Below are 13,735 nucleotides of genomic sequence, written 5' to 3'. Positions count from 1 at the left end.
ACCACTATGAGCTGGCTAGTCAGGGAGAATCAATCAGGGCAGTATGTGTAGTGGTTAGAGTTTCAGCTCAGTATCTGGGAAACCCAGGTTTGAAGCCCCCTATTTACCTCGAGGCACAGGGGTTCATTGGGGGTGAGTGGGTATAGTTCTTTGGGAGAAAATGCTGTAGTTATATGGACGATTATGATTGTAAGCAATGTTTTTACTGTTTTATTATTGTAAACCACTATGAGCTGGCTAGTCAGGGAGAATCAATCAAGGCAGTATGTGTAGTGGTTAGAGTTTCAGCTCAGTATCTGGGAAACCCAGGTTTGAAGCCCCATTCAGCCATGAAAGCTCACTGGGACCATTACTGCACCAGGAATTAGCCCTGTCTTAATGCTTGTCTGGTGGCAGGGCTAGTTCCCAGTTCTACATAATGTTGGTGGTGAGTCAGGCCCCAAGGAAAGGCTGCCAGGGAGGACAGGAGAAAGGAATGCTGAACATATAGATAGATAAAGGTAGGGTTGCTGGTGGATAGGACGGACAGAAGGCAGCAAGGAAAAGGAAGTGGCTATGAGAACTTTTGAGGGAGGGAAAGACAATATCGAGGGGGAAGGGAAAATGAAATGCCCTCTAGAAGTCCTTGCTGGCCCCTCACTTTTATCTTCTTGTTTTTCTGCTACAAACGATAGTTCTTCGGCCTATTTCTCTTCTCTCCAGCACACGGCTATATTCATTTTTACCAGCTGAGAACTCATCCTATAGCTTCGTGCCATTTCTCAAAATAATTTTGCTTCCAGCAGAGGTGCGCTGAGTTGTGTTTTATCTTGTGGGATTTGAATAACCTGCACTTTCTACAGTGGTGTTATGTGATGTGCTATATTTAAAGCAAAGCCATGATCAGGGTCATACGCAGTCCATACATCTGTGGGAGAGCTACGCAAGTGAATAATTGGATTGGATCTATGCTGCAGGATTTGCCATCCTGAAAACCTCACTTTTCCTTTCCTTAAAACAGCAAACAGTCAGCCATCATAATCATGCAGAAAAGGACAAAATATGTTGGAACTGTGAATGGACAGCTTAGGTAAATACCCAGAAAATTTCAGAAGAGAACCATATTGGTCTGCAGGAGAACAGCTAGAATTGAGTCTAGTAGCACCTTAGAGACAACAAGATTTGTGGAGTAGAAGCTTCTGAGAGTCAACTGCTCCCTTTGCCAGATACCAAATACCTGACAAAGAGAGTACCTGACAATGTACCCTGGTCTCTAAGGTGCCACTAAATTCAAACCTGTTACACCAAGTTTGAATGGCTCTCATCTCTTTTCTCAGTTCCTGTTAACAATGACAGAATTTCAAATACATCATCTAAACCAGCCTTTCTCAACTTTTTTACCCTTGAGAAACCCCTGAAACATTTTTCAGGCTTTGAGAAATCCCAGATGTGGCGCAATCATGCAGAATATGGTTGGGAAACATAACCATGTACATGCGCACCTGTGGCCCCTCACCTTTCAGGTCCATCATTGGCTTATTTTGGGAGGGGGGCTGGTTGACATGACCATGTATGCTCATATCACCTGATAAATGTTTAACAAATTAAAAAAATATATACAAAGATTAACTCCCATGCATTCAAGAAACCCTTTCGGGGCCATCAAGAAACTCTAGGGTTTCACGAAACCCTGGTTGAGAAAACCTGATCTATGTTTTGTTGGTACAAATGACTACCGCATTGTTCCTCTGTTCTCAACCTTTGAAAGGACCCATGTGTTTCGTTTGGTGCTAGTGAAACAGCTGGTGAACTACAGTTTTTTATAGATTCAATTGGAGGCTGCTATTTTCTCCTTCTTCTTCCCAGAAGGCTAAAAGTGCTACTTGAGAACAACTGCATCCACAAGGCCTAGCAATCAGAGGTGGAAATCTCCCCCGTCAATTACTGATTATTATCCAGATAAAGAGATCTGAAGACCTCGATAGTTTCCATGTTAGTTTGTGTTATTTTGGTCAGCCTTCCTCAAATGTATTTCTTTGGAAAGCAAGTTATAAAATGTATGAAGAAATACAATTAAAAGAACAATTAAAACAGCTAACACATTGCCCATCCCACCATGACAGCTGTCCAGGAGAAATTAAATTCAGCCTGAATCACTGAAATTCTGGTAACCCTAGCATAACCTAGCTATACCCTGCTCACCCTTCAGTGATAATTTCCTTTTCCATATTCAGCAAATCTAAATCTTATAGATGGAATACATTATGCAAAGATACATATGCAGAAATGAGTAATTTGCCATTCCCCCCTAATATTTCTTTGTGTATGTAAGCTTTTAAAGAATGAAGATAGTCCTAACCAGACACCTTGTCTGCTAAAGAGAAAATCACCATGTATTTATGGAATCCAGGATCCTTTACATTACATATGCCCTTCTTGAGTGAATAGCTGCTAGTAATCTTAAGTTCAAATTCATTTATCTCCACATGCTGAAGTTATTGTACTTGCTTCAGAGTTGTTAGACCTAAATCCCTCAGAGGCCATGCATGACTATGTTCTTCAGAGATATTTACTTGTTACCTCGGGGCAAGCCCTTTGGCTCTGACATTGACTTCCTAAGAACTGCCTTTTGACCTGTTCTTCATTAAAATGGATTTTCTTTGAAGGATTTTCCTTCCGTTTGGGATTCTTTCTGTTATCACTTCAGTTGTAATTTCCAACACAAAGGACTTCACTAAAAATCACAGGCAATGTAATTTCTTTGATGATAGTATAATATGTTGCAAGCAGCCATGTCTGAAGGGTGGGCAGCAGATGGAGTTGCCAAGTCCTCCCTAATCACTGGCAGAAGTGGGGTGAGGATTAGGGTTTCCAGATACAGGTTTGAAACGCCTGGAAATCTGTGGGTTGAGCTTGGAGAGGACAGGAACGTCAGTGAGGTACAGTGCCATAGATTCTACCCTCCATTTTCTCAAGAGGAACTGATCTCTGTAGTCTGGAGAGGAGATGTAATTCTGGGAGATCCCCTAGCAGCAGCTAGGTCTATGAATAATAATAAGAGTTGGTTCTTATATGCTGCTTTTCTTTACCAGATGGAGTCTCAAAGCAGCATACCCTTTCCTCTCCCCACATCGGACACCCTGTGAGGTAGGTGAGGCTGAGAAAGCCCTCTATTAATACTAAGTCAGAACAGCTTTATTAGTGCTGTGGCGAACCCAGTGTCACCCAGCTGGCTACATGTGGGGGACTGAAGAATCAAACCTGACTTGCCAGATTAGAAGTCGATGCTCCTAACCACTACATCAAAGACACATACTGGATGTTCTACATCCAGCAAAAAGTTCTACCACAGTCTTATTGCTGTCTAGGACAGTGGAAGTGTTGTCATTAGGTACTGGAAAACATGTTTGCCACCAAACCCCCCCCCCCCCAACTTAAGCTTCTTAAATTTCTGTTTCCCAGAAACATGTAGCAAAATAAAGGCCTTTTCTGCATGAACAGCTTACTGCAGATTTCCCAAGCAGTTAAGCCTTTAAGCTTGATTTGGGATTTGGTGCCTGCCTTTATGCAACATTACTTTTTCTTTAGTGTCTTTATTCCACAGCTCCAACCCCAAAAATACAGCTTTTAAAATTTGGGTGGGAACATTGTTGGGGCTAGAGTCCAAGATTTTAAAAATTGATATAACTGCCCTACTGAAGCTGTGCAGTAATGTTGTGCCTTCTATTAAAATTCTTGCAGTTCAGTTCCTTTAATGAAAAGGAACCCAAAAAAGAATGCAAGCAAAGATAAAAGTAAATACTGATGAAGTGGGGAGGATGGTGAAAAGTGCAGATTGGGAGGAATACTTCAATGTGAGAAGTTGAGGAGTGGTCTTTGTGGGGTGGAAAAGGGTGGGTGTGGGAAACTTGAGGGAATTGTTATGCTTTTGAATTACCTTTGGTGAAGCAAGGGGAAAAACTGTATAAAACTACTCTCAGAAAACACAAGAAAACAGTGACTGGAAAGCAAACTGAATAGGAGAGAAAATCAATGCAGAACAAAAGAGAAAATCCAGTGGATCTGTGCAGTGAAAATGAGGAGGGATGCAGAACACAAAAGCACATGAAAACATCTATGCATAAATGGCCAAAGTGTGTGAGGTGATGTGTTAGTTTGCCCAGCCCTAATGAGTGTGAGTAGCATAGTCAATCACCAGGTGGGATATGGAGAATTTCTTTGAATTACAACTAATGTCTAGAGATTAGTTCCCCTGGAGAAAATGGTTGCTTTGGAGGGTGAATTATATAGCATTATATGGCTGGCTGAGGTCCCTCTCCTTCCCAAATCCTGACTTCCCAGGCCCCTTCTTCCAAATCTCCAGGAATTTCCCAACTCAGAGTTGATAACTAGCATAATGATGTTGCTTCACAAACTATGGGGTTGAGGGGAGGAGAAAGTCAGTCCTGGAAGCCTTTCTTGTTCTTGTTGCAGTCACTGTGCCTCCAGGAACATTGAAGCCCTGTCTTAAAGGTCTAGATATTAAAATACTGCAAAAAAGCAAACACAGTAAGTCATCTTCCCATAGCACAGCGGGAGATGAGCTCACCTGTTCCCTCATCTGCACCCATTAAGGGACAAAAGTTCCTTGACAGAGATTTGCTCTTCTGCAAGGTAATTAACATAATTAGCATAAGTCATGCTTATTAGTGTAAGCAGGATAAATTTTGCAAGCTTACAAGAATTTCCCAAGCATAACCAAAGCAATTTCCTAAAATACCTTTCTGGTTTTGCTTTTAACATGCATTTAGAAATTATCGAAATGGATCCATGTATCAGAAAGCCACACTTATCTTCAGAAGCTTCTTGAAATGGTTTCGGGTGCCGGACATCTTAAATTATGAAACAAGCTGAAACACTGTCAGGTATGTAAGAGCATACCAGTATTTCTGAACAATCATATCTGTGTATCCATATACTTCTTACTCCTCTGAAGCTCCCAGTACTGTGTTCTGCATTTCTCCATCTGAGTGTGCTAAATGGGCCTCAGCGGGAAATGGTGTTCTTCTCTCCCCTTCCTACCCTTGCTCTTTACAAATGAAGTCATCTGAATTCACCAAATTGGGGGAGAAAATATGAATCTCCTACTCAGTTTCCAGTGGTGCCATAGACGGACAGGGTTATAGATTTTCCCAGGAGTGAAAAATAATTCACTCGGCTTGCTCGTTATTCATACAGACAGCGCATTAATAATATGGGACCCTGAGATCTCTCCTTATCTAGGCCGGAGCACAGCTAGAGGGATGAGAAACTGACTCCTTGGATTTAAAATAACATTTCCCCCTCTTTTTGTAGAAATAAGAATTGATTGAAAGTACTTTTAAGGAGCTGAGAAAGAGAGAGAGAGAGAAAGAGAGGGCAAGAAACTGCTTTTTGATACCATCTAAAGTACATATTAGATAAATAGAAAACTATTGGCTTTTTGACTATGAACAATTTTCACTTGATTCAAGTGCTGATATAGAGAAGCACCATTTGTAATACCAAGTGTTTTCTGAGGATCCACTCAGAGCCCATTGGAGCGAACACACACCCTCCCATTAACATCAATGGGCTCCGAATCTGATGTGGAACTATACAATTTTTTAATGTAGTCCAACACTGGTAAGAAAAAAATTAGGTACAGTTGTTTTATGTTATGGGAAAATGTGGGTTAGAGAACAAGTAGAGAAATCGACTTCTTCCTTTCAGACCAATAGAGGCATACTCTACTAGTACTGGTTTTGGTGGTTTTGCCACCTGAGGAGAAATGGTTAACTCTGTCCCATCTGGACCCTACTGTCAGGGACATACAATCCCAAAGTATGTGGCTTGCCCATAGTTAATTACAGTTCTTATTTTGCCTTTCAGGGAACCTTTTTTTTAAAGTGCATATAGCATAGTCATTTTTGAAGGTTCCGTTCCCTTCCTCAGATCTTTAGAAGTTACGATTCTGGGAAATGGGTATATTTTGCTTAAAGCATACATCTGTGTAAGTACATGCATGCATGTAAACACTGAGAGAACATGCAGTGCATCTGCCTACAAATTGTCACACTCTGCAGCGGTATCCTTGTTGGTATTTTGAATTACTATTTTTAAAATTATTAGTAACCTTTAATTAAAAGAAATGTAGCCTCTGTGTTCTTAAGGGCAGGAATGACAAATTGCTCCAGATTAAATTAACTTGGTCTATATCAGGTAGTGAAGAACTTTCAGAAATGGGGAATATTGGGAAAGAGGTGATCTTTATGAAGTGAGCCTTGGCTCCATGTTATACCAGGTCCCTATTTTCATCTTTAGGTCATAGCATGTTGACAGGTAACCCAGGAGGAAAGCATTACCAAAATCAGGCACGTACATTGTTCCTCATGCTACTTAGAATGGGTGCACATTAGTGCAACAGGGATAAGAGAGGGCAAGACTGGTGCCTCTTTATGTTTTTCCCCACACAGATGTTTTGCCTTGGTTCTTAAGCTGGAGTCCCCACCCCACCGCCAAATCCAGCGTACATCATTGTTCATCTATCCACTTTCCAGTACAGTAAAACAAGGACAAAGACATAAAAACAGCAATTAAAACATTGGTCAGGAAGGGTGACTCACTGAGAAGATACCAAATGACACAAGAAAGGTCTACAGACCCTGTCAGAAGATGGCAACAGAAGGGGACAGGTGACTCTTTCTGGGAAAAGTTCCAGATTTTTTATGCCACTACTGAGAAGCCATTTGCCTTATCACAGTTGGAGGGGCGCCTGAATCAGGCTCTCCCCAAGGGGCCATACACTGGGTACCAATTAATTACCTCCTTGGCTGGAAAGCTGAAACCATTAGGCGAACACAGATTCAAAAGTCCAGTCCATAGGGTCAGAGCCAAGGGAGACAGTCCACCAAGGGAGATGGATAGGGGAGCAGTGTCAGGAGAGGCCAGACACTGGAGAGAGTTCCATAACTGTATTGTGTTGAGTACCCAGAGAGCAGAGCCAAAAGCTGCACTAGAGTCAGAAACTAAGGATGAAGCCAAGAGCCAAGCCAAAGTCAGGAACCAAGGATGAAGTCAAGAGTCAAACCGAAATCAGGAAACAGGAATGAAGTCAAGAGTCCAGCTGAAGCCAGGAATTGGGATCAAAACAACAGAGCTTCACTGCCATGACCAGGAACACCGGATGCCTAGGCAGATAAGCAGGGAAACACACATGTTGCACTCATGACGAAACTTGCCTGAAGCCTCTCCTTAACTGCACCTTGGTTGGGTGAGGAAGCCATCAACTAAAGGACTTGCAGCTGGGCCTAATATTCCTCCAAGGAAGGAGCCTCAGCAGCCCCAACAGGATGATGGTGCTTTGACAGCTGGGTTGATCATCTGACAGCTGTCAGATTTGTGTGGGAGGGCCCCCACTGCTGCTCTGCTGAGACTTCTGGGTTGGTTGGTACCTTCCCCTGTGGTTTCAAGGGTGCTGGCAAGTAGGTCTTAGTGGGTGCATAACTGGGCCCAAGCTGTTTGTCATCTGAAGGATTGGGCCAGCCCTGATTCTTGCATATCCTCAGTGATAGGATTCAGAAGTGGTGTGGGATGTGTACATGGCCTGGGTAGTGTACTTGGGTCGGTTGCAGCCTCTGGAGTGCTCTCAGATGGCTTGTCAGGAGGTGCAGGAAGCATGGACATGACAACCACAGTGGTTGGGTGGGTTTGATCTCTGGTGTTAGAGAAGTCTTTTGCAGGTTCCATGGACAGCAAAAGTCACAAACAAGGAGATACTAGTTCACATATATCACTAGTAGGCAGAATCATGCAATTCTGGTTCACGTACTTTGGCCATATCATGTGAACCAGCTCAATGGAGAAAGCAATTATGCTAGGATTGGTCAGTGGGAAAAGGAAACCAGGCCAGCAAAGAACGTGGTGGTTAGACATGATCAAAATGGTTACTGGCCAGAACATTACACAAGTAAAAGAAGTGGTGCAAGACTGGAAGTTGTGGAGACAATTGAGCCATAGGTTTGCCAAGATTTAGACTCAAATGAATGGCTAACATCGTCATCAATCTAGATGTAACCAAGGCATGCACCACAGTGGCAGATCTTTTCTTATGTCATGACTGAAAGGAGAGGTATATTGACACAGAGAGGTATGTCGTCTTGGGCCACGTTGTTGGCTGGATGTGGGAGCAGGGAAGTTGATGGGGGTTTTGGGGGGAATTTTTATACCGCCATCTTTCTGTTGTTTAATTGTGTTAATTCTTAAATAGTGGGGTTGGTGGGACTGTTGATTTTATTGTTGTGGTTTTATGGAGTTGTTCCCCGTTCTTATCTGTAAGCTGCCCCGAGCCGATATTTTCGGGAGGGGTGGGATATAAATATAATATAAATAATAAATAAATTCCTATACTACTTAATCTATTGACAGTAACCTTGAAAAAAAAATCAGTGGTGATGGAAAGTGACAACAAGTTGAAGCCAATGTATGGCAAACCTGTAGGTTTTCAAGGCCAGTTTGGTGTAGTGGTTAGGAGTGTGGACTTCTAATCTGGTATGCCAAGTTCGATTCTGCGCTCTCCCACATGCAACCAGCTGGGTGTCCTTGGGCTCACCACGGCACTGATAAAACTGTTCTGACCGGGCAGTGATATCAGGGCTCTCTCAGCCTCACCCACCCCACAGGGTGTCTGTTGTGGGGAGAGGAATGGGAAGGCGACTGTAAGCCGCTTTGAGCCTCCTTCGGGTAGGGAAAAGCGGCATATCAGAACCAATTCTTCTTCTTCTTCAAAAGGTGCTGAGAGTTGGTTTGCCATTGCCTGTCTCTGAGTCACAACCCTGGTATTCCTTGGAGGTCTCACATCCAAATATTAGCCAGAGATAACCATGCTTAGCTTCCGAGATCTGATGCAATCAAGCTAGCTGACCAGAAAATGTCCTCCCGGAACCCGCCCCCCTCAATTATGCCTTAGTAATACTTGTTTACTCTTTAAAATATTGCACCGAAAAGACCAGCAATTTGTAAATATCTGCATGGCCAAGCCAGAGAGAACTTTGGAGCACACAGCATAGCTACATGTTGGAAGATATTTGATTCAAGTCGGTAAAGCAAACTCCAGTGTTAAATCTATCAAAGATAACTGGATGTAACATTCAGTATATCTAAGGACACATCTCTGTTTCTCGGTGGGTTGATTTCATACACAAGCAAAAAATAAACAAAAAAGATTGGTGAGAGACTGGATTCTGAAACATCGAAATGCTATCCCTTTCATACTATGATTGATACACCTGATTTTCAAAATCAGTAATTAAACCTCATCTGCTATTGCTGCTTGAATGCTTAATGTGTCAGCACCAATGAGAAGGCAGCAGAGCAAAGGGATCATCTAACATTTAAAGAGCAACCCTACCTTGTTTGTGCAGATATGACTTTCCCTTTTTGCTATTTTATTACAATGTAACCACTAGGCTTACCTTTGAATGCTTCAAGCCTCTCTCTAACAAGGAGTCAGAACTACTGTTCACAAGGACAAACAACCAGCCCACCAATCAGTCACTCAAACAAGTCCTTATATTTTTATACTACTCTTCCTCCAAAACAGCTCACGGCTGCATCCATTGCTCTCCCTGTTTCCCACAACAACTTTGTGAAGTAGGCTAGGCTGAGAAGGAGATATTAGCTTCAAGTCACATGCTAGGGTTGCCAGGTCCCTTGTGGCAACCAGCAGGAGATGGGGAGGTAGGGTTGCTGGATCCAGAGGCCATAGAGCATCCTCCAAAGCAGGGGTTGTCAACCTGTGGTCCTCCAGATGTCTATGGACTACAATTCCCATAAGCCCCTGCCAGCTTTTTCTGGCAGGGGCTCATGGAAATTGTAGTCCATGAACATCTGGAGGACCACAGGTTGATTACCCCTGCTCCAAAGCATCCATTTGCTCCAGGGGAATTGATTTCTGTAATCTAGAGCTGTAATTCCTCAGCTCCCACCTGGAAGCTGGCAACTCTGTCGCACATTGAAGTCAACAGGGATTTAAACCCAAGTCTCCTGGCCTTAGTTGAAATCTCTGATCACGACCTCATACTGGCCATCAGCAGAAACTTCTGTCATGTCACGGAGGACATCACAATTAGCCTACTTTAGCCTGAGAATGATTTATCACAGGTAAAATACACAAAACAGAATCAACATGATCCAAAGTTCTGTAGGGGTACAGTTCTTATATAGACCTCTGTGCATATAAGACCTCTACACAGACCTTATCCAAACATTTCTATACTGAGGAATAATGTATGCATATCATGGTGAAACATTGTTTGTATAGGCATCATTACAGAAAGTATTTGACATGAGACCATTTATGCAGACCTTGAGGTCTCTAAATTAGAATGTATGGTACACTAATCCTTTAGATTGTTTCCCATTGCACATTCATTCACAGTAACGAAGCATCAACGGAATTAATGCCACACACACTTTCGGGTGGGACTTGTAGCATATATACACCAAGGCCTACAGATGAGGCATGGTATTCGGAGAGGCTATGGAAGAGTCTTCAGCCTGCCCCATATCAACCTGTGTTTACAACTGTAGTTTATTAGGCAAAATAAAGAGAATACAAAACAGTTTGTCAGCCCAATTAAAAAGTGTGATTACTTAATTAGCTATTCCGTTATTTAATATTTCATTAGAGCTACCATCAGGAGCAACATAAAAAGCCTGTGTTTTGAGGGAGCTACTTGGTAATGAGAAAAGCAGCACACGGGTAAATTCCCAGATTATGAATGGATATGGTTTGTTTTTGAATTCTCATCTATGGAATCATTCATTACAAACTTGTCATGAATCTTGTCTGCAGCAGTAACACCTGCACGGCATGCTTCTAATTCTAAATACTTCTCCTGTTGGCCTCCTAGAAAATATGCTCGAGACCACAGCCTCAATGTTCCCATCCTTCAAATAAAACTCTTCTTCATCCAATGTGTGACTGAGAAGACGTAAAGACCCTGGATGAGAACTCCTTTCTACAAACTTAGGGTTGACAGGCCTCCATCTCCAGCAGCAACAGGGATGGGGGGCAGGGTTGTGAGATCCAGTTTGGGAAACTCCTGGAGATTTGGGGGATGCAACCTTAGTAGGACAGGGTCATCAGTGGGGTACAATGCTGTAGAGCCCACCTTCCAAAGCACCCATTTTCCCCAGAGAAACTATAGACTGGAGATGAGCTGTAATTCTGGGGGATCCCAAGTCTTCCCTCGAGGCTGGCCTCCCTAATATTAGAGCAGAGACAGCTGCATTATTTGGACAATCCATCCTAAACATCCCCAGATAAATCCACCATCAACAACTAGAGCTTAACAGTCTTGTGGCAACAGACATTCATCCTCTTCTGCATTTGATGTAGAAATGAATTTAGCATGCAAGAACAATGTACTTGTATAGATACGTCCCTATCAGTTAATATGGAGGTCATAAATGAAACCCCAAAAACTCTAACAACAATCCAGTTGGTTATCTGTGTACCTAGGGATGTGAGCTAGGAGTGTACTCAGGCCATCTCCTAGAATATTTCTGGTTAGGTGACAAATACATTGGATGCAGAGTTATTTTTAAAAGGCCTGGCCGCTACAATCTAATCTTGTAATTTAAAATCTTGGGGACTGATTCCACACAAATCAAAGTATCCAGTAATTCAATTTACGTTAGTCAGACAACAGGGCTGCAACTTCAAGCTTGAGAAATTTCTTGGCGGGGAGAGCATTATGTGAGAGAGCTCAGAGGAGATGGAATACCAAAGACCCTCCCCTCCAAAACTCTCATTTCCTCCAGAGGAACTAATCTCTGTAATCTAGAGTTCAACTCTAGAGGAACTAATCTCTGTAATCTCTGGGTGAACTCCGGCCCTCACTATGAGGTTGGTAACCCTTTCAGACAGTAAAGGAAGAGTATCAGTTGACTTCAAGGGCCTTATCATGGTGCAGCTCTGTTAAGGATTGCACTGCTATGTGATCTTAATGACATTCTAGATCGAGATGGGCTATTCTCTCTGTAGGCCTTATCGGTAGCTCTGTGTGATGATAGATTTATTCCAACGCCCTTGTAAATCCAGATATTTCATTTCCAGAACTCTATGTGTCTCCCAGGTTTATTATGCTAAAGGAGTTGGCATTACTAAAAAGTTTACAAATATCCACAAAGACATACACTGGATGAGCTACTTGCCGTCAACACAAGAGGGTCTGTTCCGTGTTGTCCCAGCCACTTTCCCAGGTAGACAGGAACATTTTACTGTTTGTGATCTCTCCTCGATCCGATTCTTATTACAACATCTGTGTGCTGCTATAACTTCACACGTTCCACCTTCTGGCAACAAAGAGAGAATATTGATACTCTGATTAGAAAGAGCTGTTTTGGACAGCGTCAACAGCCAAGCATGTTAAGCTTCCACCATAGTCAGGAGAGTCAGGATTTATAAAGTATACACAATGTTGTCCCCAAATTCTAGATCCAACAGGAGAAGTCAGAGAGACAGCCATCTCTTATCTTCCACCCTTGATCATTTAGATCAACCTTATATCAGCCTTTTTAATCCTTTGACTAAGGAGGAGTCCCTGAAATAATTTTTCAGGCTTCAAGGAGCCCCGGAAGTGATGTAATATGGACATACATCCCTACCAATGCATCTAGGAGTGACATGTCACCTGAAGTGACATCAACACGCAGGCTTGAGGAGAACTGAGGTGGGGAGAGACACAAGATGGTGTAAAACAGGAGTAGACATGCAGGCTCTGCCCCTTCCCAGGCACAGAAACCACAAGAGAACTCGCTTATTCTAGGGAGGGGGAACAAAGGAAGTTCCCTAGATTGTGGCCAAGTCCATTAAGGCAGGAGGGGAAAGGCCATGGACCCCTGGCTGGGAATCCCTGCCTGTAGATGAAGTATAAACAGGTTGATATGTCCTTCTTCAATCTCTTATCACCACTCCTGTTAAAGGCTGAAAAGGACAATGCAATCTTTGGGTAGCACACATAAAAATATTAGAAGAAGAAGAGTTGGGGTTTCCTACCTGACTTTTCACTACCCAAAGGAGTCTCAAAGTGGCTCACAATCACCTACAACTGACACACTGTCTCTGTGTCCCCAAAACAGACACACTGTGAGGTAGGTGAGGCTGTGAGAGCTCTCAGAGAACTGGAACCAGAAAGAAGTCACCGGGCGGGTTTCATGTGGAAGAGCGGGGAATCAAACCCAGTTCACCAGATTAGTGGCTGCCACTCTTAACCACTAAACCAAGATGGCTCTCTTGCACCTCCTGTTTTAGTATTTGAAAAAAAAACAGAGGGTCTAGGCATATTGTTAGGTTTATGCATTTTTATGCATACATTTTTGGGAGATACATTTGGAATGGATGACATGTACTGCTGAGGCCTGGTGGATAGGGTACACGTATCTACCAGATCCCCATTCAGTCCTTCTCAATAGCCAGCACACAGGAAACTCTAGTAGCTTCATTAACAGGGGACCCTGTCTCCGGGAGGGGACGCTTACAGATGGAGAATACCATCTGTATCCCTGGCAGAGGGTGGTGGTGGTAGCTCACCCAACAGCAGGAGTAAGAGCCTAGGCTGCCATCACCAGCAATGCAGAATATTCCCTTAGATTCACTACAACCCGTTTCCCAGTGATATGATGGTTTCCTGATTGAGATACATCTGATTGGTTACTGGATGGGGTGATTTAAATCCACTGGGAAGCTGCTCAT

General features: G+C 43.0%; 1 protein-coding gene across 3 annotated transcripts in view; it reads right to left on the bottom strand.

Moving 5' to 3' along the window:
• TAFA1 (TAFA chemokine like family member 1) overlaps nucleotides 1–13,735 on the bottom strand; it is a 414,435-nt gene that overhangs the window by 54,358 nt on the left and 346,342 nt on the right. For all 3 annotated transcript variants that reach the window (XM_077325121.1, XM_077325119.1, XM_077325120.1), the window contains exon 3: nucleotides 12,196–12,336. In XM_077325121.1, coding sequence (XP_077181236.1) covers nucleotides 12,196–12,336 — 141 coding nt within the window. The remainder of the gene's footprint in view (nucleotides 1–12,195; nucleotides 12,337–13,735) is intronic.

Source organism: Paroedura picta, chromosome 3 (genome assembly GCF_049243985.1).
Source record: "Paroedura picta isolate Pp20150507F chromosome 3, Ppicta_v3.0, whole genome shotgun sequence".
Taxonomy (NCBI): Eukaryota; Metazoa; Chordata; class Lepidosauria; order Squamata; family Gekkonidae; genus Paroedura; species Paroedura picta.
The sequence above is the reverse complement of the archived record's forward strand: the minus strand, read 5'-3'. Positions and strand labels throughout refer to the sequence as shown.